The sequence below is a fragment of the Lithobates pipiens genome, unplaced genomic scaffold, assembly GCF_037356315.1.
Source record: "Lithobates pipiens isolate NorthernLeopardFrog02 unplaced genomic scaffold, aLitPip1_a1.2 Scaffold_16, whole genome shotgun sequence".
Classification (NCBI taxonomy): Eukaryota; Metazoa; Chordata; class Amphibia; order Anura; family Ranidae; genus Lithobates; species Lithobates pipiens.
This window is the reverse complement of record NW_027507748.1, coordinates 542,698,474-542,726,407: the sequence shown is the minus strand read 5'-3', so window position 1 is coordinate 542,726,407 and position 27,934 is coordinate 542,698,474. Positions and strand designations below refer to the sequence as shown.

The following is a 27,934-nucleotide window of genomic DNA, read 5'->3' as shown; positions in this document are numbered from 1 at the left end:
GAAAATAATTTTGATGTATAGAGAGGTGTGAGTGTATGTATGCAAATGCGGGGGTGGGGGGTGTTAAAACTTAATATGACCATGGATGTCAGGTAGGCTACGTATGCCACTGGTGCCAAGGAATTGACTCTTACTGCTGTAGTAAACTTTTTCTAGCAAAGGCACATTGCAAGTCAAATAAAAACCATATATGGAAACTGCAAATAAGCATTGAAAATAGCTGATTTCCCTGTGTTCTTACCTTGGAGGTAATGGGGCATGTTACATCCTAAATACAGGAGTAACAGGTTCCAAACATGAACCTAGCGTTATTTCGTCAGCGACAAATTTATAGCCATAAAAGCAAGTGAAATTTTTTTTATATGCTAGATTAACCTTTTTGCAAAATATCTACAAGAGTTACTTGCAGCAACATTATAAAGATACATAAAGTTGTTATGCAAGTTAAAATATCAATTTCACTCTGTTCTAACAAAGCCCAACTTACTATATATTTCAAAATGGTTCTTCTGGCATACGGTAAACTCTTGGAAAATTGTATTTTGTAATATCTGCCTGGAGTTTAGCTTTAAATGCTCATTTGATTCATACTTTTGATCATTCAGTACCTGCCTCCCCACACGATTGTTATGTATCCTCATTCTTGCTTGAATGTCCCTTGGTGACTCCCTGGAGTCCAGAAAATCTTTGGAGAATTTTTCTCCAAATTCCAGTTCATGCTTGCAGCCTCCCCATTCCCATGTGTCCTGAGGACTGGGCTCTGGGGTCTCCCGGAGCAGTGGAGTCAAGTCTCTTGGGAGGCCCTTCACTTTAGATAAAGCTTGGAGCTGCAACTGGTTTAGCTTCAGACGAATTTTCTCTTCAGTTCCCCGGCGTTTCCACTCACATCCACATCCTTGTAACTTGCCTAGACTACAAGCTGTAGCAACTGAATGCATGACACCGGCAGCCAGCAATGAAAAGGCAAATGCGCTCTCACGAAAACCTGTTGGACATGAAAAACAAGATTTAAAATCAAATTTAATTAAAGAAAATATTTCTTGGTAAATTGGCTTCCTTATTATTTAATTTTGTAAGATTGGCAAAAGAATAAACAGTTGGATTTGTCTATACTAGGGCATTGACTTTGTGATATTTTTTATCTAGATTCATCCACTATGGTAGTTTCTCCACTTGTAGGATTGTCCACCTTCAGACATACCATATCTCAGATAAAAGCAAGAGTTTTTACTACACAATTTTATTCAGCATAATAATATTAACATAGCCACTCTGCAATTTAAATATGTATGTGAAGTCAAAATGTGTATTTTGTTTTGGATAGGTTTTAATTGCTGTCTGTGTCCCCCACAAGGGAAATTCACCTTCCGTATTTGCTCTGTTTGTCCATGTCCCCAGTACAGAAAGTGATAGGATATCCAAAATGTTGTATTGTCACAGGCACAGGGAGTGAGGGGAAAGTTTCCAATTTGGAAACCTGTTCTGGTAACAACTGTCAAAGAGGGAATACTTCCTTGCTTTGGAAGAATTTCCTGTTATTTCCTGGTGTGTTTCTGGGAAAGGAAATGTAGGTAAATATCTTCATGTTCTTTTCCATTTTTTGTCTCTCTATAGATTGTTTGCAGCATCCGATTCCTTACACTGGACTTACAGGATCTCATGTGAATTTAGATTCTGATTATTTAGATTCTGATTATTAAGTGCAAAGGAAAAACACTGGAAATGGGGTTTAAAGTGGTTGTAAACCCTCCCCCACAACTTTGTCCCATGTAAATCAGCATAAAAAACCCTAATGAACACGGCTTGTAGACATCTCCTTACTTGCTTAGTATTGTTGTAATCCTTGCTGTTCTGTAGAATGAAGTCACTGAGCATGCTCAGATCTCCCCTGATTTAAGACACACTCTCTATGTCTTATCTATCTGTTATCAGGACTTCCTACGGCACAACACTGAACTCTACTAATCACTCAGATCTTCCTCCTACACACCATGTGACCCTGTCACCTCACATACAGTCTAAACTTGGACATTACTGCAGTCTTATCAGCTGAAGCTGATAAGTCTGACAAAGGGAAACATTAGACATCGGCACAAGTAAATACTATGAAATAAACAAGTAAGCTATGAACAGGGAAGCAGGGTTGCCATAGAAGCGTTGGATTGAGAAGGAGGCTTGGTTAACAGTACAGGAAGTGCTCAATGTAAGGGCGGAAATACACTCCACTGTGGACTCAGAAAACAATACTTAAGATGGTGCTGCCTAACCCCTGGAAACAAGTTTTTTAAAGTTTCTTTAAACAGTAAGTAATATGCGATTTGGGCTGGATTACAGTGGCTATAGTCTGATAATGACTTATTATAATGGACTAAATGAAAAGAAGCATCAGAGTGGGAGAGTTTACTTCCTCTTTAAAGACAACAGTTTAACTAAAGGCACTCCAGGAACAGATTAATAACCGCACTTAAAATGAATATTTCAACAAGTACAGCACATATCATATATTTTATAGGTCTAAGTACTTACACGCTGCGACATGAGGTATGGGGCACTGTTCTGTTGTGTAGAAACAAAGGTTGCAGGTGCACGTTATTACTGTCCATTTCGGGTGTCGCTTGTTTAGCCCCTTTGCCATGCATTTTGCTTCCTGATTGCTTGTCATATCTCCACCCATAAATCAAGAGTAGTGATGGACAAACTTCTGACGGGACGTTTCGCGAACGCGGATCGCGAACGCGGCCGATAGTTCGCGAACCGGAACGTTCGCGGCGGGCCCCATTGACTTCAATGGGAGGCGAACTTCGCAAACCTACAGGTCAAATTTGCAGCCACAAAATAATTAATAGCTGTGCAAACATAGTCCCACCACATGGCCAATGACATAACACATGTATGAGGTGAATCTGGGATCGACAACTACAAGCATTCTTTTTTTATATGGGAAATTGTTGTGACAATTCAGGACTGTGGAGCGCATGAAGGCAATGGAGGAGAGGGAAGGTCAGGGTAGGGCAAAGAGGGTGCAGGAGATGATCACCAGCAGCGTGACATACAGCAATGACACCTGCACCATGATAGAGTCATCTAACAACAGCACCATGATAGAGAGCACTGACATCAGCAGCGTGACATAAAGCACTAACACCAGCACCGTGATATACAGCACTGACAGCAGCACCGTGATAGAGAGCACTGACATCAGCAGCGTGACATAAAGCACTAACACCAGCACCGTGATATACAGCACTGACAGCAGCACCGTGATAGAGAGCACTGACATCAGCAGCGTGACATAAAGCACTAACACCAGCACCGTGATATACAGCACTGACAGCAGCACCGTGATAGAGAGCACTGACAGCAGCACCGTGACATACAGCAATGACACCTGCACCGTAATAGAGTCATCTGACAACAGCACCGTGATAGAGAGCATTGACATCAGCAGCGTGACATAAAGCAATAACACCAGCACCGTGAAATGCAGCACTGACAGCAGCACCGTGATAGAGAGCACTGACATCAGCAGCGTGACATACAGCAATGACACCTGCACCGTGATAGAGTCATCTGACAACAGCACTGTGATAGAGAGCACTGACATCAGCAGCGTGACATAAAGCACTAACACCAGCACCGTGATATACAGCACTGACAGCAGCACCGTGATAGAGAGTACTGACATCAGCACCGTGATATACAGCACTGACACCTGCACCGTAAGCAGCCCCAGGAGGAAGTCAGCATAGCACAGGGATGGTGGGAGCCCCACATAATGAGCATAGCACAGGGATGGTGGGAGCCCCTCATAATGAGCATAGCACAGGGATGGTGGGAGCCCCTCATAATGAGCATAGCACAGGGATGGTGGGAGCCCCTCATAATAAGCAGCCCCAGAAGGATGTCAGCATAGCACAGGGATGGTGGGAGCCCCTCATAATAAGCAGCCCCAGGAGGATGTCAGCATAGCACAGGGATGGTGGGAGCCCCTCATAATAAGCAGCCCCAGGAGGATGTCAGCATAGCACAGGGATGGTGGGAGCCCCTCATAATAAGCAGCCCCAGGAGGATGTCAGCATAGCACAGGGATGGTGGGAGCCCCTCATAATAAGCAGCCCCAGGAGGAAGTCAGCACAGCACAGGGATTGTGGGAGCCCCTCACAATGAGCAGCCCCAGGAGGATGTCAGCATAGCACAGGGATGGTGGGAGCCCCTCATAATAAGCAGCCCCAGGAGGAAGTCAGCACAGCACAGGGATGGTGGGAGCCCCTCATAATGAGCATAGCACAGGGATGGTGGGAGCACCTCAAAATATGCACAGCAGAGGTACAGCCCCAGGAGGAAGTCAGCACAGCACAGGGATGATGGGAGCCCCTCATAATATGCACAGCAGAGGTACAGCCCCAGGAGGATGTCAGCACAGCACAGGGATGGTGGGAGCCCCTCATAATAAGCAGCCCCAGTAGAAATATGACACCGCTCAACCTCTTCAAAGAGGAGGGTACGGGCATATAGTACGGTGTGCTTTTTTTGGACAAGGAAGTGAGCCAAATGAAGAAAGAAGGTCTCTGTGCTCGATTAAAAAAATTGTTTATAGACATATACATGGTCTACTGGTCACATGTGTTGAATTCCTCCGAGATCCATGCCTCATTCATTTTTAGAAATGTGAGGTAGTTAACACTGTCGTGAGCTAGGCGAGTACGCTTATCGGTCACGATCCCCCCTGCTGCGCTGAACGTCCTTTCGGACAGGACACTGGATGAGGGGCAAGCCAACAGTTCGATTGCAAATTGGGCAAGCTCTGGCCAGAGGTCAAGCCTGCCCACCCAGTAGTCCAGGGGTTCATCACTCCTCAGAGCGTCCACATCGGCCGTTAACCCGATGTAGTCGGACACCTGACGGTCTAGGCGTTCCCTGATGCTGGATCCGGATGACACCTGTCGATGGGTCGGCTGAAAGAATGACCTCATATCCGAAGTCACCAACACATCTTCAAACCGGCCTCCTCTGCCAGCGCACGCAAAGGCAGAATGCAGCATTTCTCGAAGCAAGGCCTGGAAGTGCTCCATTCTGCCAGCCCTCTGTGACGGCGGTAACATTTCTGCCATTTTGTGTTTGTACCGGGGGTCTAAGTACGTTGCCACCCAGTACTGGTCCTTGACCCTTATGCTTTTTATACGGGGGTCCCTATTAAAACACTGGAGCATGAAGGCCCCCATTTGCACTAAAGTGGAAGCAGTGTGGTGGCCTGGCTCCTGCTCATCATCCAGGATAATGTCGTCCTCTTCATTCTCCTCTCCCCATCCACGCACAACAGGGATTCCAGAAAGGTTTAAAGCATGCTCTTCTTGCTCCTCCTCATCCGCCCCGGCACCATCCTCCTCTGATTCCTCTTCAGACTAATGTTGTTGACTTGTCTCAGATACAGTAGCCCCCCCTGGGAATTCATCCAGCATTGCGACTTCCTCATCTTCCCGCTCCTGCTCCTCCACAGCTTGATCAATGACACAACGCAATGCACGCTCCATAAAGAAGGCATAAGGTACCATGTCACTGATGGCGACATGGCTGCGACTGACCAATTTGGTGATCTCCTCAAATGGGTGCAGAAGTCTGCATGCGTCGCGCATGAGCAGCCACTGGCGCGGTGAAAAAAACCCAAGCTCCCCAGAACCTGTTCTGCCACAGAGTTCATACAGGTAGACGTTATCTGCACGTTTCTGCTGGAGCAGCCTGTCAAGCATATAGAAGGTTGAGTTCCATCGCGTCGGGCAATCGCAAATAAGACGTCTGACCGGCAGATTGTGTCGCCGCTGAATGTCAGCAAGGCGAGCCATGGCCGTGTAAGATCTTCTGAAATGGGCCGAGATTTTCCTTGCCTGCCGCAAGATGTCCTGGACCCCAGGGTATTTGACAACTAATCGCTGCACGACCAAGTTTAAGATGTGTGCCATGCATGGCACGTGCGTGATTTTGCCCTGTTTCAATGTGCTAAGCAGATTGGCACCGTTGTCACACACCACTTTACCAACTGTCAAATTGAGCGGTGTTAGCCACTGATCTGCCTGTGAACGCAAAGCTTAAAGGAGTGCCGGGCCAGTGTGGCTCTTGGCTTCCAGGCACAACAGACACAGCACGGCATGGCAACGTCTCACCTGGCATGTCGAATAGGTTCTGGGGAGCTTGGGCAGCGCAGCGGAAGAGACGCTAGCAGCGGAAAAGGAGGAGTCAGCCGAGGAGGAGAGGGAGGAGGATGGAGTAGGAGGAGGAGGAGGAGGAGAAGAAGAGTCAGGCTTGCATGCAATCCGTGGCGGTAAAACCAAATCTACACGGGTGCCACGGGTTACATGCTTGACGGCCGTCAAAAGGTTCACCCAGTGGGCAGTAAAAGTGATATACCTTCCCTGCCCGTGTTTGCTAGACCACGTGTCTGGTCAGATGTATCTTGGCACCGACACTGTGTGCCAGAGATACATTCACTTGCCGCTGAACATGGCCATATAGCTCTGGGATGCCCTTCTCTGAGAAATACTTCCTTCCTGGGACCTTCCATTGTGGTGTTCCAATGGCCACAAATTTGCGAAAGGCCTCCGAGTCCACCAGTTTATATGGCAGTAGTTGGCGGGCTATGAGTTCTGACAAGCCAGCCGTCAACCGTTGGGCAAGAGGGTTATCCGGTGTCATCATTTTTTTACGCTCGAACATTAGGCCCACGGAAGCCTGCCTTTTTGCAGAAAAACGTGAGCTTGGCGTGATGGAAGGTGGAGTGGAGGACAATTGTGAGGAGAGAGGAGAAGGAGAAGTAGAAGACGAGGCTGGACGGTGAGAGCCTGGAGTGTGGCTTTGTGTGTTCCGCTGCTCCCACTCGGCTCGGTGATGGCTACTCATGTGCCTTCTTAAGGCGGTCATCCCTAGGTGAGTGTTGGGCTTACCGCGACTAATGCGTTGACTGCAAAGATTGCAGATGGCAACGCTATTGTCAGCAGCGGACACGTTTAAAAAAGCCCACACTGCGGAGCCATGTGCCGGTGTCCTGGGAGCGCCAGATGTGACCGTACATGGTCAATGACTCGCTCCTGATACATTAGCAGTCTGCTTTGTCCCTCCTGTGCAATGTAAGTTATTCCTGCTTCTCCTCCCTATCTGCTGGTCCATATCTCCCTCTGAACTCCCCTCCTCTTCCTCTCTTGTGGGCACCCACGTGACATCACTAGACACGTCATCGTCGACGTCACCTTCTCCACCGCTATAAGTAGAGATCTTGGAGTAGGCAGCAACAACCTCCTCCTTGGGCTGATCTGGGTACTGTAGTAAGACTGCTGAGTAGCGGTTGTTGCTACCTCCTCTTTCTGATCCAATACCAAGAGTGGCTGCTCATCAGAAATGTCTTGATATGGATCGGAAAATAATTCCTGTGACTCAAGCAGAAGGTATGTGGTGGTGGTGGTGTTGTTGGTGGTAGTGTCTTTGGGGGTGCACATAGCAGAGAGTGAAGAAGAGGGTGCAGATCTAGAGGATGAGGAGGGTGCAGAAGAGTAAGGCTGAGTGAGCCACTCAACCAAGTCTGGTGCGTCCTTTAAAGTAATTGAACGCACCTTCTGCAACTTCCCACTTTGGCTCAAGCCTGTTGCTCCTGCCCTACCCCTACCACCCCTGCGGAAGGGCCTGCCTCTTCCTCTGCCTGTCATTTTTTAAATGACCCTGTGACAAAACTCTCAGTCCCTATACCGATGAAGGACTGCTGCAGTATAGGGCAGCGGTCAGCAGTAGTGCACCTCAACCCTATGTATTGTGGACCTATACCAGTCCTTATAGAATGGCAGACTGTACCTCACTCAACCCTATGTATTGTAGTATCCTATACCTTACCAGTCCTTATAAGGACCTTTGTGGAACAAGTAGGTTGTGTGTGAGTGATTAGCAGACTGTACGTCAGTCCCTATACCGATGAAGGACTGCTGCAGTATAGGGCAGCGGTCAGCAGTAGTGCACCTCAACCCTATGTATTGTGGACCTATACCAGTCCTTATAGAATGGCAGACTGTACCTCACTCAACCCTATGTACTATAGCACCCTACACCAGGTTATTAACAGTCCTTATAAGGAGCTTTGTGGAACAAGTAGGTTGTGAATGATTAGCAGACTGCAGCAGAAGGGCAGCAGTCAAGTATAATATTCTTTCTATATTTGTAAGAAAGAATATTATACGTGTACAAGCCTATTACCATAGCACTGATACCAGTCCTGAAAAGAACCTTTGTGGACCTAATATAGTAACAGCTACTGATTAAACTGACCCTCACTGCCTCACACACTGCTTCCTGCCTGTCCCTATATAAACTGACAAAACAGAGGCTACTGGAACAATAACTGGAATAGCACTTTTGTGGACCTGATAGTAACAGCTAATGACTAAACTGACTGTCCCTACAGCAGACACACCGTCCTGTCCCTTTCTCTAAACTGACAAAAGACACTCAGACTGCTGCAACTATCAGTAGCATAGCGAACCTATATACACCTATACACTTATACCAGTCCTGAAAAGAACTTTTGTGTACCAAATAGCTAGCGATTTGGGTCACTGCAATCTCTCCCTGCTCCACACAGCAACCTCTCCCTATAGTGACAGAAGAAAGAATGTAAAATGGCCACCGGATCGGGTCTATTTATAAGTTAGGGGGAATGTCCAAGTTTCCATGTGCTGTAATGTCTCAATTGGCTGTCCTGTACCCCATGATGGATGTGTCATCATAGGTCAAAGTTCTTTTACACAGTAAACACGGAAGTCCGCTGGGCGAACTGCGCCAATAGTCCGCCGAACGGGCGGACCGCGAACAGCCGAAATTCGCCGCGAAACGACCACCGGGCGAACCGTTCGGCCATCACTAATCAAGAGTTCTCTAACTATCAGGAGAGTTTGCAATGGGCATACAATGGCTTGCAGGGGTGGAGGGAGAAGTGGCAGAGAAACACCCTGGACACTCTTTCTCTTGGGTTCTCCAACATAGTTTTATAATTTCACAGAGCACATTTATGGAATACTAGAAAGCGTTAAAGAGATTAGTTCTGCCTGTTTTACTAAAAGCAACACATGCTCTCAAGTATGTCATCCAGGGAGCCAGAACTTTATAGTTTATGAAGTTACTACTTGTACTGGGGAATTTCCCAGGAGAAACAGCTGTAATAGTGAGCTTCAATATTGTTTTATACACTTTACCTTCCTAGCTCCGTCCTCATTGGCCTGGGTTCAGTATGCTTTCAGGCTGCCTATGATGATGGAAAAGCGTGGCACTTCTCCAAAGCTAAAGGGATAAAGTTACCTTTAATGTTGGGAAGTTTGTTCACACGTTTACAGCCACTGTGCTTTCTGATTAAATTTTTGTTTTATTTAAAGGGGTTGTAAACTCCTTTTAGCATGCATTAAGGTGAAAAAACACATGGCAGTGACTCTCCACAACCCCCCCGTTCTACTTACCTGAGCCCTGGAACTTGATCCAGCAGGGACACGCCATCTCTCTGCCTGGGGTTCTCGGCTCTCGATTTGATAGATTGATAACAGCGCAGCCATTGGCTCCCGCTGCTATCAATCAAATCCATTGACGTGGGGGCAGGGCTGAGTTATACATTCGGTGGCCACCGAATGCTGGACTCGGGAGTGCACCCGCAAGGTTACCCCCTCAGGAGAGCGCTTCTCCTAGGGGTTTATCTGATGTGGGGGAGGAGCCGAAGGAGATGCTGGGGGACCCCAGAAGAGGACTTTCGGGGCTACTCTGTGCAAAACGAGCTGCACAGTGGAGACAAGTATGATATGTTTGTTATTTAAAAAACAAAAAGAACCCTTACAACCCTTTGTTTGGTAACACACTTCCTGCCTTTGGGAGGCCACACTCACGCCTCCACTGTATCTATAATGGAACATCGTAACCACCCTTGGACAGTAGCATTGTCAACATGTGGAGAGGGTAGTGTAAGGCCAGCCATACACAATTCGAACAATTAATTGGCAGGCTAAATGTACCAAGTTGATCGACCGATCAATTTGGGTACAACCAGCCTGCCGGATTCGCTTCAGATTATCCCAATCGGCTGCTATAGCCACAAGGGCTAATCGCTGCCTTCTTCGTTGCCTTCTCCGGAGCGAAGACAATGGCTCGGCAGGAGGGATTTCCCTGTCAACAATGTCTGTGTTGATGGGGGAATCGTGCAAATTTCTTTCCTGCAACCTGTGGTGAGATTTCCCTTCACTTCTTGTCCTATAGCCAAACAGGAATGATAGAGGAAATCCCTGCAAATTAAAGGAATTCCTTGGACACCTCTAACTAGTGGAAGATATCCTCTAAATTACTTTTCTGAGGACAACCCAAAATGTGTTTTTCTTTTACTTTCACTTTCAATGATAATGGTATACAGGACAAATGGAGAGGGTGAATCTTCTTAATGGGGACAGCAATAAAACTGACAATCGTTTTAATCCCTCTACACTCTATCCAAAAGTAAAAATAAAACTTTTTCCTATAGTTATAGTTTAAATATTTGGGGATTTATTTAACATCTTTAACATTTAACATCTCTCCTGCATATCATGACCTTCTCTTTGCTTGACCACCATTTCCTTCGCAACCAGGAACAAAGAGAAATGCATTGTACATACAGATATGGCAAGCATGTGAGTCACTCATTATTTTTCCACTTGACAGCACCATTGCGTAGCAATTGACCATTAAGGAGTCAACATGTCACAGGGGAATTGGTTAACATTTAAACAAAGCTGTAAATGCTTAAAGTAAAACTATGGGCAAACCTTTTTTTTTCCATTTTGGGTAAGGAAGGGTTATAACTCCTGTCAGATTTTTTTTTGCCAACTATTTCTCATTGTGGAGATTTCCCTTTCCCTGTCCCATAACCGGAAGTGAGAGGAAATCTCTGCAAATTTTTTAAAATTCCTTGGTGACCCTCAGGTCAACAGAATTAGTGTCCCCACTGGAAGATTTCCCCTCTATTACTTTTCTGGAGACAACCCATTGGGGATTTTTATTTTTATTTTTACTTTCAATGATAATGGATAACAGGACAAATTGAGAGGGTGAACCTCCCTAACGGGGGCACAGGCAGCAATTAAAACTCACAGTTGTTCTAATCTCTCTCCACTCTATCTAAAGCTAAAACATAGTTTTGCCTTTAGTGATACTTTAATGTGTAAGGATTCCAAAAAAGGTTGCGCTTGGCCACGATTTATAAAAAATGTTCGAAACTGCTGCACTGAATAAATTCCCTTAATTATTGAGGACATTTTAAAAATATGCATGGCTATGTACTGGTGCGCTGTTTCTATATAGTGAAAGATCATGTACTATTGAGACAATTAAGTCAGAGGAGTACAAACACCCATCTCTCTATATAATGTCATTATGAATCCACTTAAAAACTATAAATACACATAATAATAATAAAGTGCTGAGAGTATAAATCAAAGATTGCTAATACTATGCACTGTTAAATGCAATACATTCATTTCATACTTAAAAGATTAGTTTAATGAAAATTGTGCTCCAACAAACATAAAAGAACTTATATTCCAAAGTCCATGTGATGAAATTCACACAGTTCATAAAATCGCTCTGCTAAGTATGGGTCTATGATTCTAAATGTCCCACATGCAAAAATAAAAAATAAGAAATGAAAAATAAAGCAAATCAAAAAGTGTTTGTGCTTCACCACCGTATTCCAAACAAAAACAAGTGGCCGCTTACCAGACCGATTGATCCCAATTAAGAGATCATATGCGCTTTGTAAGGAATCACATGGTTGCCAGTCAGCCTCAAAGAATTAGAATAGATGCAGGCTTACGTCTCTCTTGTGTTATAATAGAAGCAATGGAGAAGGCCCAGTGCATTAACGCATATATTATCATTTATTAAAAATAGAAATGCACTTACAAAACAGTAGCTTGTATAAGGCCGATATACATCGATGGTGCATGGCCGTCTGCAAGATGGGTGCTCCATTCCCAGTCGATGCCTTCTGAGAGGAAACGCGTCGGGTAGGAGCCAGCAGCATGACGTCAGCACGCACTGACTGTTCTGTGCACTAAGATCCTTCTCCATTGCTTACATTATAAGAAAAGACGTGGTTCCAATCCTTTGAGGTCGACAGACAAGCAATCAACCCTCAGATGTGATTCCTTACAAAGCGCATATGAGCTTTTAATTGGGATCAATTGGTCTGGTAAGCAGCCAATTGTTTTGATTTGGAATACGGTGGTGAAGCTTAAACACTTTTTGATTTGCTTTATTTTTGCACAAGGACAATTTCCTATATATCTTTTTGCATGTGGGACATTTAGAATCATAGATTCATACCCAGCAGAGAGAATTTATGAACTGTGGGAATTTTTTCACATGGACTTTGGAATATATGTTCTTTTATATTTGTTGGAGCATGATTTTCATTATACAATTTTTTAAAGTATGAAATGAATGTATTGCATTTAACAGTGCATCTTATTATCAATCTTTTATTTATACACTCAGCACTTTATTATTATGTGGATTTATATGTAAGTGTATTCATAATGTCATTATATAGAGAGATGGGTGTTTGTACTCCTCTGATCTAATTTTCTCAGTAGTACATGATCTTTCGCTATATAGAAACCTTGGACCAGCACATAGCCATACTTTAATGTGTATTTCCAATTTTGCAGTAAAATTTGAGAAAACCTCACTACATATTTGTTATGTATTCCCATTCAAACTGCATACATAAAAATAATAAAAAATAAATATTTCTTACCTTTCTGTGTGTATGTTTGGTCTCAGGCAGACTGCAAGCTACTGTGCACAATTTTGAATGAGAGGCTACTCACTCTGTCCCCACTGGCCAAGAGGGACACGCTGGAGTTGCGTTACTAAAACTGGTGAGTGCAAAATCTGGTGCAGCTCTGCAAAGAATGCAGCCAGGTTTTATTGTCAACGCTTAATTGAACAAGCTGAGGTTAGAAGCTGATTTGCCACCATGCACAGCTGCACCATATTTTGCACTCTCCAGTTTTAGTAAAATAACCCCACAGAGTTTCTTCACGTACAATTAAAAAGCACAACTTCTAGTTCTTTGTTAGGACAGACAGTGTTCAAAGCTAGTTTACAACTTATAATGCGATCTGCCAGCACAATACAGACAGGGTTACTTGTGATAAACATAATTCCCCAGCCCCCTCTCCATAGCAGAAAAAATGTTACGCTTTGGAGGTTTCATAATTTGTTATGCTAAAGAATAAGAACATGTAAAAATTGAAAGTAGGTGTTATACAAATTTGGCTGCAAAAGCGGAAATACACTTTAAAAAAGTTTTAACTGGAGTTAGCCTTTAATTTGTTTGTCTTTTGCTTCAAATAAAAAAAATAAAAGTGAACCTAAAGCTGGGTATACACGTACCAAAGTTCGCCATTTTTCAGCAGGAACTGCACAACTTTTGGTATGTGTATACTGCTGTCTGTTCATCAGAGGCCGGTCTAAACCTTTGTACACACGGTCGGAGATTCTGACAACCAAATCCGTCGGATTTTGTCCGACGGATTTTGTCCGAAACTGTTGCATACACACGGTCGGACAAAGTTGTCGGAAAATCCGACCTGATTACGTTATTTTGTTACGACGGGACTACGTTCAAGCTAGTAGCCAATAGCTTTGGTGTAGGAAATTGATCTGAGCATGCGTGACACTTTGTCCGATCGGAATTCTCTACACATGATTGGATTATGTCCGATCGTAGCATTTTGTCGGAAAATGTTACCAACAAGTTGGAAAACTTGGTCCGTCGGATACTCCGATGGAAACAGTCCGATGTAGACCACACACAGTCGGAATATCCGACAAAACGGTCCGATCGGACACATTCCGTCAGAATCTCCGACCGTGTGTACAAGGGCTTAGGGGTATAAAGTATATACCCTGCTTAAGACTACCTTGTCCACTGAGTGAAAACACTGCTCTGCATTTCAGAGTAGAATGAACAGCAGTGGTGACTGGTGCTTAATTTTCTTGAGGGGAAGCGGCCCGTGACCCCCACCCAGCCAGCCAGCCAACCACCCCCACCCCCGTCGCTCAATCATTCGTCGTCACTCGCCAGGCCCCCTGCCAGCCCCGCACTTACCCAATCCAGGTCATGGCTTTGGCAGCTTCCCCCCCTGCATTTCCTCTCAAGTCCCGGAGGTCGCTTCTCCTCAGGACTTAGGACTCCCAGCCAATTGGGTTTTAAGACTCTGGGCCAATCAGGTCTCAGGACCTGCTTCCTGATTGTCCCGGGAGGAGTAACAGGAAGACATTAGCATATATTAATTTGCTGAAATCACAGTACCCTGCACCCTGAACCCACTCTTTTTGAAGCCAATTAGAGCCTCAGACTCTAATCATGTTCTTCTTCTTCAAAAAAACAACCCCATTGAAATCCATGGGTCTGGCACCACCCTGCATGTAGTTTAGGGGCCGAACGCATGGATTAGGTCGGCGGCGCCCCTCCGCCACATATGAGCAGCCGCCACTGACAAACAGCGTTGGCATCCTGTTACACGCAATCAAAAAATAATATGTGTACTGCCACGATCAGTAGGTGATAAAACTATGTTAGATGGTGTGTTCCGAAAAAATAGTGAAAGACTACATCAAACAGTTTGTCATATATGTTGCCGTCTTTCACTAGCGTAAAATAGTTTGTCAGGATTCAACCCAGTATTGTAGAGCTGCAAGATCGCATTGATTAATGCTAAAGCATTATATTTTGCTCATTGTATTTATGAAATGTTTTAAAACTGCATATATATAGATAGTTTAGATCGGTTACCCTGACTGTACCTCTCTTTAAGATGACACTGTCATGTGGAACTTTCCCACTGGTCTCCAAAGTGGAACAGTTCCAACGCTGGCCTTTCAATTGATGTTGACATTCATGGATGGCAATTTGAATGCCCTGGAGGGCTGACGCTGTCACATCAGGGTTCCGCACACAGAGCCCCATCTGGCGCTTACTTAAGCCTGGTAATGTCAGGCAGACGGTGTTGGGAGTTAGGATGGGGTCATTGGGTAACTTTAGTCCCAAGATATCGTTGCACAGAACTCTAGAGAAGAAAAGAAAGAGTAATGAGTACAGAAAACAAGCAAGAACATAAATATGTCAGCAATATGTGTTTAAACTCCAAAGAGCAATAGATCCTATAATTTTCTGGATTCATGGCCTTATTTAACCTTGTTGAAATAAATATGATTACCGTATTTATCGGCGTATAACACGCACGTTTTTCCCCTTAAAATCAGGGGGAAATCGCGGGTGCGTGTTATACGCTGATCCTCCGCGATTTCTGAGCAGCTTTCGGCCCTTCTCGGCGGCCGAAGACCGCGAGAAGGGCCGAGGGCAGCCGAAAGCCGACGAGTATGGCCGAAGGCCGCCGAAAGCTGCTCAGTATGGCCGAAGGCGGCCGAATACTACCGGGCGCTGCCGAGATACACAGGACATCTCGGCGGCGCCATTTTTACAAATAAAAGCTGACAACGATGCACAAGGCTGCAATGATGGACAGGCTGCATGATGGAAAGGCTGCAATGATGGACAGGCTGCATGATGGACAGGCTGCATGACAAGGCTGCAATGATGGACAGGCTCCATGACAAGGCTGCAATGATGGACAGGCTCCATGACAAGGCTGCAATGATGGACAGGCTGCATGACAAGGCTGCAAATGACACTGATAAGGCTGCATTGATGGGCATTTAAATTTAAGTTTTTTTTCCTTAAAATTCCCTCCTAAACTTGGGGTGTGTGTTATAGGCCGGCGAGTGTTATACCCCGATAAATACGATATATGAAAAGATCATGTTAGATAGATGTGATTCTGTAAACAATGGAGTACTAGAGTGCTTATATAATATTCACGGAATTCACTTTGAATTTTAACTATAAGGCCTGATTCTCATGGGGGTATCTATGCGTACACCTGTGTGAAGGTTTGTCTTCGCCTGCACAGGATGCACGGATGTTCTGTGCATCAATGTGTAGGTAGTCCCATTTGGGACACAGTGGCTGCACAGACACAGGCTTTGATCGCCCTCTGTGTACCTGCTGGGCAGATTTACCCTTTCTATTTGTCCTGATGACCATTGCCACCAAAAGACTATATACAGTATCTCACAAAAGTAAGTACACCCTCACATTTTTGCAAATATTTTATTATATCTTTTCATGTGACAACACTGAAGAAATTACACATTGCTACAATGTAAAGTAGTGAGTGTACAGCATGCGCAGTAGGGAACCGGGAAGTGAAGCCGCAAGGCTTCCTTTCCTGATTCCCTTACCAAAGATGGCGGTGCCAGCATTCGAGGACCGAGGGGCGGTTCGGCCTCGGGTGCCGACATCGTTGGATCCTGGGACAGGTAAGTGTCCTTATTTTAAAAGTCAGCAGCTGCAGTATTTGTAGCTGCTGACTTTTAAAAAAACTTTTTTTGCGGGACTCCCGCTTTAAATATCTAGGGTCAGCCCAGCTGGGGGGGAGTTGTCGAGTGGAAGAGCTGGTGTAAGAGAGTGTGGAGGCTGTTGAGGCCCACGGGGAGCTACCCAGTCTGGGGGGGTGACCCTGGGCTGGGGCTCGAGTGCATCAAGGAGGAGTGACGAGATCCTGGAAGGAGAGGCACATGAGAGAGCAAGTAGAGGACTGCAGGAGAGAACACTTCTAAGCCCATGTACACACGGTCGGAGATTTTGACAACCAAATCCGTCGGATTTTGCCCGTCGGATTTAGTCCGACGGATTGTGTCCGAAACTTGCATACACACGGTCGGGCCAAGTTGTCTGATTTTGCGGTTGCCAAGAACACGGTGACATAAGCCGTGTACGGCGGGACTAGAAAAAGGAAGTTCAGCACCACGTCCGGCACCCTTTGGGCTCCTTCTGCTGATCTCGTGTTTTAGTAGAAGTTTAGTGAGAGACGATTCGCGCTTTTCAGATTAGTGATTCAGATCGCTACCGCTCTTCAGTTTGTGCTTGTCTTTGCGTATCTGATAATCAGTGCGTGCAGTCATTAAGTATTTGCTTCTCATTGTGGACTATATCTTGGTATAGTACGCTTTGAAAGGCATTTTTTATTGTCTGCTTGCTTCTGCTATTCGGGTCGTCCTTTCAGGCCTTGCTGTTTATCGGTGCTTTCTGGTGTCCGTTCTGACCAGCCGACCGTTCTCCAAACATGTTTTGTCTACGTACTCATCGTACAGTTTGTGCTGTGCGGGGGTTCTTACTTTGACTTTGACACAAGCCCAGTCCATGAACAGGGAGGGGAGGCGTTTGTGGACCAAGAATTGGTTGCGCCAGCGTCACCAGTTCTCCCACATGCCTTTGCACCGTGAGATCCGCGAGAATAATCCTGATAATTTCTGAATTATTCTCAGGATGATGGACCCCGTTTTCCACTGTCTGCTGGCCTTGCTCACCCCTTATATCACCAGGCGGGATACCTGCATGCGGCAAGCCATCACTCCGGAGCAGAGGCTCATCGCCACGTTGCGCTACTTGGCGACAGGGAGAAGCCTTCAGGACCTCAAGTTCTCTACAGGCATCTCCCCCCAGACTCTGGGGATCATTATTCCAGAGACCTGTTCTGCCATCATTCAGCTCCTGCTGAAGGACTATATTATGCTAAGTTTTATCCTTAAACATCACATTCTATGTATTTCATGATTGCTAATGTCTTGCATTTCTTTCCTCATTCCCTAATTACCATCATTGCAATATGCTCTAATTCATATGCTCTGCCCCTTTGTCCTCATGCAGATTTGCCTCACTAACTTCCCCACCATGCTCTTCTTGGCCCATAAAACTATAGTCTAGTCACTTAACAATGTCTTTTGGCAGCTCCATAGTATTGCTTTCCCCTAAACACCCCCTAAAATCTCTACAAATGTGATGTGTGTGCTTCAATTCCTACAAAGTGACCTTTTTTGGGTTTTTTGGAGTTGGGCCAAACTCATTAGGAACCCCCCTCTCCCCAACCTCAGCTGATAGCAATCTTCTATCTGATGACTTGACCCAACCCAATACACACTCTAAATACCTTTTTCATGATCACATTTATGGACAAATTCACCAAAGCATGTAGTGTAAGGGCCTGCCTCATTACTTTCAAATGCTAGTTTTTTTTTTTTTTAAACACATTAATTTTCTTGCTTTGTAATAGCAGAATGTCAAAATGTCCTTCCATTTTGATATTATGACACTTCTTACCTGTCCGGTGGGCTGCCAATAGTGTAACTAAGGAGGGGCTTCACAAAGTATCACACATTATTTAGGCATTCAGCTCTCAATCAAGTGGAGAGGGTTACCTGTCCTAAACATCCCCCCCTCATTTTTTAGCAAGGGCCCATCAGATGGGGGGGGGGGGGGGGGTATGACTCTCATAAGGGGACCTTATACTTTAGGCTTTAAATACTCATTTCTAAGAATGTTATACTAATTTTGCCCAAAAAAGTGGGTGTCTAATCTGCATGCAATGTTGATTTGTCAAATTACTCGTTTTTGTTTTTTTTGTGTCACTACACAGTGTCCTTCAATGCCGCAGGAATGGCAGACTGTGGCCTCCCACTTTGCTATTTTTATTAAAGTTGTGCCTTTTTCACCAACAGTGCAAACCCAAGTTCAGAGCGAGATGAGGGGACAGTCTCTTATTCAGATAATCTTATTATGTTGTGGGTCTGCTACACACACACCTTCTTTTTGTTAACTAATGTATGTAGTGCATTACTGATCAAAAACATGCTCATTTTCAGCACCATGGCAGGAAAATGGCATGATTGTCCAAATTTACACATCACTGTGGGTGCTTTTTACTAAAGGCACATCCATTATGCACTACAAGTGCACTGCAAAAGTACACCTGAAACTGCACTTGGAGTGCAAAGCGGAGTTGCCTTTAGTAAATCGCACTCCTTCTCAGCACAAACTCAAATTTGACTACAAATACATTTTAAGCCCAATGAAAAAGGAAGCCACACATTGTTGAGAATTCAACTTTTTAATACAAGCACATTCACATGTGCGTTTATTAAAGGTTTTTACAACAAACCAAGATATTTTGGGTATCCAAAACAGAGTTTAATCATATTTTTTTTTTTACTTGTTTTTTTGTGTAAACAGGCATGTATCAAACCGTAAAATACAGAACACAGGAACGTACAAAGTTCAACTTGGAAAAGTGAAGACAATATCAGACATGAGTATGTACAAACTGGGCTGATATTGCCTTCATCACATGGTGTGTCACCCCTGAAAATTCCAAATTTGGAAGATGCACACAGTGTGTCAACATGTACTATCTCCCATCATGGGGGATCAATGTACATGCTTTGGGGCTGCAACCACTTCATCTCAGACACTTTACACAAAACACGTACATTGATCCCCCATGATGGGAGATAGAGCATGTTTACACACTCTGTGCATCTTCCAAATTTTTAATTATGCAAAATACAACATTTTTATGTTAAAAAGCAAAAATAAAACCCTATCTAGTTTTTTCGTTTTCACACTCTCCCCAAAACATCAATGTTCTTCATTTTATTTTTAACATCATTGATGTTTTGTTGTACAATTTCCAAATCCCTATTGCACCCCATTATCTCCCCGATCAAGATCTGGGTCCTTTCACTGGTAAAACGGGAATCTTCCTCCACATCACCTAGAAAAAACAAAACAAACACACCATGTAATCCAAATATGGTGATATACATTGATGAGCTTACCAGAAGCTGTGTTCTCCGACACTCACCTGTTGTGGTGACAATTTGTCCAACCTCCACAATCTCTCCTTCCTTCTCCTCCTCCTGCTCCTGCTCCTGCTCCTCTGTTTCTTCTTTTGGAAGTTGCCCTTCTTTGGGAGGGGTGTGGTCCCTGGTGTCCTCATACTTGCCGAGTCTTCTCTCCCCTATGAGAATGTAAACAAAGATTAATTAGCACACAGAGGGCAGAAATAGGAATCTGAAACATTGCTTGGAAGTGTGGTACAATTGTGTTTTTGGGCCGAGTTACAAGGTGAGAACATTATTGGGGACACTTTGTTAAGCTGGAATACTTCCCTGCAGAATGATGTTTCATACGAACGAACGAAACCATGACCTTGAAAGTGGCCATTTTAAAATGCACAACATGAAATCAAAGCACATGGAGCATGTATGCAAGCAAGAATAATCATATGAACACACGACAACTACTTACTTTTTTTAAGAACACGCTTGATCCTTAGGTACTGCTCGTGCTCCCTCAGTTTCAGGTCTGACCAGCGTTTTCTCAGTTGATCCTTGGATCGGCGTACCCCAAAATTCTTCAGAAGACTCTTCACAACTTTATTCATGATCTTGGCCTTTCTGATATTTGGGTTTGGGTAAGGTCCATACTTCCCATCATAGTCGGTCCTGTTCAATATGTCAGCCATCTCCAACATCTCTCCAAAATACATATTTGAGGCCTTAAATCTTGTCTTCCTGGATCGGGACGTTTCAGGCTCAGGGCTTTCCTCACCCTCCTCCACGTTAGTGGAACTATTAGTGCGCACCTGCGTTCTCTCCGCCATGTGCTCTCCCCACTGCGTGGGAAGCGAAGGGGCGAGGAATAGTCTGGAAAGAACGCCAGGGGCGGGCGGAGTTTCACGCATGCGCACTGTATATAAAATGCCACACATGTGTATCGTCCGTACGATCTGGGAGGAGAGTGTGAGTCACGGACGCGGCGAACGTGGAAACGAAGGTAACATTTTTAACTTTGTGCTTCACTAGACTAGACTGCTTGTATCTAGGCCAATGTTGGGACAAGATTAGGAGGGATTTTAATTGCATTATTAGTATTTGAGGGTTTGTCTTGTGTTGTGTCTTGCAGACAAAATGGACCCATTCAACAATGCCAACTTTATGGGGCTATTCCTCGAGCTCTACATGGAGATGCCCTGTCTGTGGCAGTTCCACAACAAGTTTTATAATGACAGATCAAAGAGGAACGCAGCACTGGAGAAACTGCTTGCTTTGGTGCAGATCAGGGTCCCCACGGCAGACATGACCTGTCTGAATCGCAAAATTGTGGCCATGAAGCTTACATATTTCAGGGAGAGAAAGAAGCACATGGAGTCCTTGAGAGCAGGAGATACAGATGCTGTTTATTACCCCAGGATGGTGCACTTTGACAGGCTGCATTTTCTGGTAGACCAAGGGGTACCCAGGCCACCACTCAGGCCACCACTCTCCAGGCTTCCTCCAAGGCATCCTTCACCCCCAGCTGAGGCTTCTGATGTAAAACCTGGGCCTTCCAGGCAGCACCATGTGGTGGGGCCCAGCTTGAGACAGGTATTGCATTGTTGAACATATTTCTTGTGTTACATTTAATGATGTTAACTAGATGTTCTTATTGATCAGTAAGTTGAGATTTCTCCAAGTGGTTTACATCTCAATAGACAGTAGTGACCAAAAATGATTGGGGCGAGAAAGAAAAATGCTGGTGTCAGAATGATAGTCTGTTCTATTTGGTAACATTCAAATAGCAAAAGCCAGGAGCACAAAATGTTGTGATTGATGATCAAAAAACTAAAACTATGTCCACTTTTCATACACAGGAAGACCTCAGTCGGGGGGAGGCTGTGGCAAGTGGCAGCCAGGAGGTCCACCAAAGCCCTCCTTCTCCTGCCCCAGCTACAGGAGCCCAGCCACAGCCTGGAAGGATGCCTGGTGGGAAGTCACAAAGGAAGACCAGAGAGTGATGGCCTGGGTTGAGTCTGGTGTGCCAGAAGATTCAGCCTCTTGAAGATCACCATCCTGGGGACAGAAATGGCATCTGAATTTCCTGCTCTCTAGGACTTCAGGAGCAGACTTCTCTCCCTGAGATATCTACTCCTTTTTTTATTTAGTCATGTCTGCCCTGGGGGCCAAAGGCTGCACCAAAGTTAAGAAGTTTCTCCAGTGCTGCGTTCCTAGTTTTATTTTCGAGCAAACAAAATACATTTTATTTTTGTTTGATGAAATACTTGTGTAGTGTGTTTTCATTCAAAAAGTACAGTTTATTTGTGAGCAGGCAGGTACATTTCCAAAATACAAAGTGAACTAAAGAACAAGGGGTACCAACACTAAACAACCTCCTGTAGATTAAAAAAGAAAAAGAAAATCTAAAATACAATAATGTTGTTGTTGTAAGTTTACACCCAAAAATAAAAAATTTTAAATAAGGAGAAATGAGCAGTGTCTTTAAAGGAGATTTTTAGGGAATCCTCCCCCCCCCCCAAAAAAAAAAACATCAAAAAAATAAAAAAACAAATCAAACATTGTGTAGATGTGACGCAAACTAAAATTGTATTGCTGAAATGGTTAAAAAAGAGTAATGAAATCCGTTCGGGAGAAGTGTGTGTGACTATGAGCATCAAAAGAAGTTCGTTCTTGCAGCATTGTAAAGAACAAGAGAATGCGCTTGATGAATGATTTTATAACATTGCAGCGTGACGAATGTGCTATATCGCTTACGAGCAGTAGTTTTACCTGAACGAGCGCTTCCGCTTTGAATGTGAGCATGCGTGTCACTTGGTCCGATGAAAATGCTCTACACATGATCGGATTAGGTCCGACCGGCCCAGTTGGTCGGGAAATATTTCCAACATGTTGGAAAATTGGGTCGGACGGAGATTCGGATGGAATCAGTCCAATGCATACCACACACAGTCGGATCATCTGACGACACGGTCCGATAAGACGCATTCCGACAGATTCTCCGACCGTGTGTACAGGGCATAAGGGTCTTCAGGGAGGAGTACTGGTTGTAGCTGGGAGCGCTGGTGGGTGAGCACAGTCAGGAGGACTGGGGAGGCACACTGAGAGAACTGGGAGATTGCAGTTTGAGATGGGTGTAGAAGCAGAAGAGAGGACTGTGGGAAGGGCAGTGGAAGGAGGCCTCTGCAGCCAGGCTGATTGGCAGAGCCTGAAGAGAGCTATCTGAGAGTGGTAGCTGAATAGAGGACTGTTTGTGCTGGAGAGAAAATTGGAGTATATATACTAGAGTGTACATAGAAGTCCCAAGCAAGTTTGCACTGAATATTCCTGGGCAGCTCATAATTCCCAATTTAATCCCCTCAAACAAAAACAAAACAAAGCTATGGACGGGTCTATGTCACTGAGAGGTGGAAGTCTGGCTGGGCAGGGTGACAGGTGAACCACAACATTCAGCAACCGCTACGGGGGTATGGCTACACTTGTTTAGCAGATGTAGATAAAAACCATTAAGGACAGGATAGGACCTGTCAAATACATTGGTAATCAATAAAAATGCAAGGCCTGAAGACATTTTTACATTCCAGTGTATGCTTTCCTCTATAACTCTAGGCAACTTGTTTTATTTGCTACTGTCTGATCCCAGCAACATGCATTTGAAGAAAGATATGAGGAATGACTGGCATTGCAAATTACAGCATAACATTCTGTCTAGAATGGGAACATAAAAGGGAGGGGTGGGGGTGACCCATCTCTCCCACAGTGGTGACTGTTTCAGAGTTAAAGAGTTAAACTAGGGTCTGTTCATCTTGCCCAGGGTGGGGACAGAAGACTCGGCCGCTGTCAGAAACTCTGTGGGACGCTCCCTGCAGGGTGGGAATATATTTGTCTTCACTTTGGAGCTAGGGCTCAGCAATTTCTCTTTAGCTGTAGGAGGGGCAGGAAAACAGAACTCCGAGCCAAGGGACCAAACAACAGATCAAAACATGCCCATGCTGAAGGGAAAATAATTCATGTTTTATAACCTCAGCAATAAAAGGAAGCTTTTCCAAAACGGCAAACAGGAAGGTAATAAAACATACACGGCTATACATTATGAGCAAATGTGTAATCAAATAAAGACCAAACATATGTATGGCACAAGAAGGGACTCCATAAGTCATAGTAGAACTGATACCCTAGTTGATTTAATTCAAAGCCTAAGTTAAGTTTTTTTTTGTTTTGTTTTTTCAGCACAAGGGATGCTACTTACAATTGATGTGTCCCTTGTGCTGGTGGCTGCTGCCTTAGTTGAAAGTTGAAGTGGTAATTTTCCATTGCTGCTGGGGTTAATACAGCTGCTGGACCTGTCATAGGCCCCGGTCAAGAGTGACAACAATATTTGTCCTTTCCACCTTCCTCTTCTGTTCATAGAAGCTGTACTATAGCTTCCAGCTCTATGTTTGGAGGACAGGCGGATGAATGAAAGGTCTGCTTTCTTCGTTCTTTTTATTGCTGGAAGCCACCAGCACAAGGAGCACTTCTGATTGAATGTAAGTACGATTCCTTGTGCTGATTTAAGGATAAAAAAAACAAAAGAAAATAAACTTTATAGGCGGTCACACTACAAAAATGTCAGAATTCTAAAATTCATCGTAACAACTACTAACTAAAATTTTTGTATATGGAAATTGTGTGTTGACCAAGTTCCCAAACTTTGAACATCCCTACAGTACTACCAAACTCAGTACCTGTAATATTGCCCTCTTTGTAAAATAATGTATCAGTTCCTACATGTGGATCTTTACTGTTGTAGAATGCTACTTCACAGCGATCAAATTAATGCAGATGTTACACACAGGTGATCGATCATAGGCTTTAGGCAAGTTAAGTATGTTACAAAGTAGCAAATCAGTATCAGTTCTGAGTGTTACCATGGTGTGGGAAAGAACTCTGGCACTGCTATAAATCTACATACGCAAATTAAAGTGGATTTTTACTCTCTCAATCAACATTGGCTATTTGTATTTCTTATGTTGCTAACAGCAGTAGATAAATAGGAAACGATATTATATTTACTTAGTTTTATACTATATTTACTTTCTCCCCTCCCTGCCTGCATACCTGAGCTAAGGGCAGATGAATTCCAGGAGATACATGCTACATGAATTATCTGCCCTTACTCAAGTCGGCCATGGCCAGAAATGCTAGGGGTGTTTTTCAAAATGATTTTTCAGCAAAATAAAGCATGGAGACATGGGTGGATGAGTTTGCTTTAAATATTAAAATTAATTGAATATCAATTTTAGGTTGTGGTACTCATATGCAGTGCAATTTCCGCTTGGTTTGAGATGTTCTACTACCAAAAGACTCAAACAGATGGACTACCTGTATGCTGCTTCCTACTGTGTTTAGCTCTCACAGAGCATATGCCTTAATTCTCCTGGCCACTACTTTACATAGCAGTGGCAGAACTATCAGGGTTGTAAAGATCGCGCTTGTGACCGGGTCCTGGTGTTTCGGGACTGTGGGTGGCTGCAGGCCTCCTCTCCTCCCCCTTCCTTGCAGTCGCTTTCAAATTCATCTAACAAGTGGACCCCCCCATCTCCCTCCCCACCACAGCTGGCCCCATACTGCGCATGCTTAGTCCTGGAGCCAGACAATTGCTAACTGGCCTGGGCTCAGACTGCTGGTCAGGTAAATTTGAGAGTGACTGTAAGGAGGGGGAAGAGGTGGACCAAAAGACTTACAGGAGGTCAATGTGTAACAGCTCCAGACCACACAGAATCTGTGAGGTAGTCAGTCACTCTGTGGGGGGGGGTTACTGATATAATGGGAGTTGAGACCCTAAGGTAAGGTGGGACCCTGATATAAGGGTCCCCCATTATATCAGTGTGCTAACTCCCCTCTTACATCAGTGAACCCCTTTAGCTTAGTGTATTCACTCTGCAAACTCTGGTGTAAAGGCAAAATCTGATAGATGGGGGTCCCTGGCGTTTCCCTTTAAATCAGAGTCAGCATTGTTAATCATTACAGTGCAAGGAGAAATTTTGCAGACTCTGAAGTAAAGAGGAACTCTGCAAACTCTGTTGTAAAGGGGGGGGGGGTGCTCTGGAGACCTTCTCACATTAGAGTAACACTACATCAGGGTGGTCCGCAGAATTCCCTTTTACATCAGGGTCCACAGAGTTCCACCTTATACCAGGGTCCACAGAATTCCACCTTGCACTGTAAAAGGGAACCCTGTGGAATCTGATGTACTGTAAAGGGGAGCTCTGATGTAAAGGGGGCTCTGGGGAAACTGGGAACTATGATGTAAGGGGACTCTAATGTAAGGGGGAACTCTGTAAAGGACCTCAGGATCAGTGGGAATGACCCTACGCTCAGGTCAGGGGGACCCTTCGTGGTTTCTTGCATTGGGGTCCTAAAGATTCTAATTATGGCTCTGCTACATGGCCTTCCTAAATTAGCTCTTAACAGCACCTCCTGATGCTCAGTGTTGCCTGATGGGAGAGCAGGACTTCCCACACATGCTGTAAAACTCAGAATCACAGTATAGGGGTAAAATGAACATATTTGCATCTATACCCATGGTATACAGAATCTTATTATTTTGAATGATATATTTTGAATGAGATTTCAGGCTGGCAGAAGTTGACTGTGAGCAACTTCTTATTAGTGGCATATGTACATCAGTGTCTGTTAGGCCACCTGTGTCCCAGCATGGCCAGCGGGTGCTTTCCAAGATCACTAGACAGACAAAATGGACTATACATAGAATGATGTAGTACAGAAATGTCTGGATGGAAACCTGAACTACTCAGCTGGCAGACTGTGCACCCTACATGCATTGTCAAACTTAGATTTCAATTGGGTTATACCTTTAAAGTAAAGAGACTCATGGGCTACTCATAGTCAGTGAAACAGATGTTTCTGTGCATGACCATCTACAGTGGTGTGAAAAAGTGTTTGCCCCCTTCCTCATTTCCTGTTCCTTTGCATGTTTGTCACACTTAAGTGTTTCGGAACATCAAACCAATTTAAACAATAGTCAAGGACAACACAAGTAAACACAAAATGCAATTTGTAAATGAAGGTGTTTATTATTAAAGGTGAAAAAAAAATCCAAACCATCATGGCCCTGTGTGAAAAAGTGATTGCCCCCCTTGTTAAAACATACTATAACTGTGGTTGTCCACACCTGAGTTCAATTTCTCTAGCCACACCCAGGCCTGATTATTGCCACACCTGTTCACAATCAAGGCATCACTTAAATAGAAGCTGCTTGACACAGTAAGGTCCACCAGAAGATCCTTAAAAGCTACACATCATTCCGAGACCCAAAGAAATTCAGGAACAATTGAGAAAGAAAGTAATTGAGATCTATCAGTCTGGAAAGGGTTATAAAGCCATTTCCAAAGCTTTGGGAATCCAGCGAACCACAGTGAGAGCCATTATCCACAAATGGCGAAGACATGGAACAGTGGTGAACCTTCCCAGGAGTGGCCGGCCGCCCAAAATTACCCCAAGAGCGCAGCGACGACTCATCCAAGAGGTCACAAAAGACCCCACAACAACGTCCAAGGAACTGCAGGCTTCACTTGCCTCAGTTAAGGTCAGCGTTCATGCCTCCACCATCAGGAAAAGACTGGGCAAAAATGGCCTGCATGGCAGAGTTCCAAGGAGAAAACCACTGCTGAGCAAAAAGAACATCAAAGCTCGTCTCAATTTCGCCACAACACATCTTGATGATCCCCAAGACTTTTGGGACAACATTCTGTGGACCGATGAGACAAAAGTGGAACTCTTTGGAAGGTGTGTGTCCAAGTATATCTGGCGTAGAAGGAACACTGCATTTCATAAAAAGAACATTATACCAACAGTAAAATATGGTGGTGGTAGTGTGATGGTCTGGGGCTGTTTTGCTGCTTCAGGACCTGGAAGACTGGCCGTGATAAAAGGAACTATGAATTCTGCTGTCTACCAAGAGATCCTGAAGGAGAATGTCCGACCATCTGTTCGTGTACTCAAGCTGAAACGAACTTGGGTTCTGCAGCAGGACAATGATCCTAAACACACCAGCAAGTCCACCACCGAATGGCTGAAGAAAAACAAAATGAAGACTTTGGAGTGGCCTAGCCAAAGTCCTGACCTGAATCCTATTGAGATGTTGTGG

At 44.5% G+C, this 27,934-nt stretch overlaps 1 protein-coding gene across 1 annotated transcript in view; it reads right to left on the bottom strand.

Annotated features, from left to right (window-relative positions):
* The window catches only part of WNT10B (Wnt family member 10B), an 86,491-nt gene that overhangs the window by 9,467 nt on the left and 49,090 nt on the right, over positions 1 to 27,934 (bottom strand). The window contains exons 3-4 of the mRNA XM_077483330.1: positions 14,857 to 15,119; positions 609 to 985 (exon numbers count right to left, since the gene is read on the bottom strand). Coding sequence (XP_077339456.1) covers positions 609 to 985; positions 14,857 to 15,119 — 640 coding nt within the window. The remainder of the gene's footprint in view (positions 1 to 608; positions 986 to 14,856; positions 15,120 to 27,934) is intronic.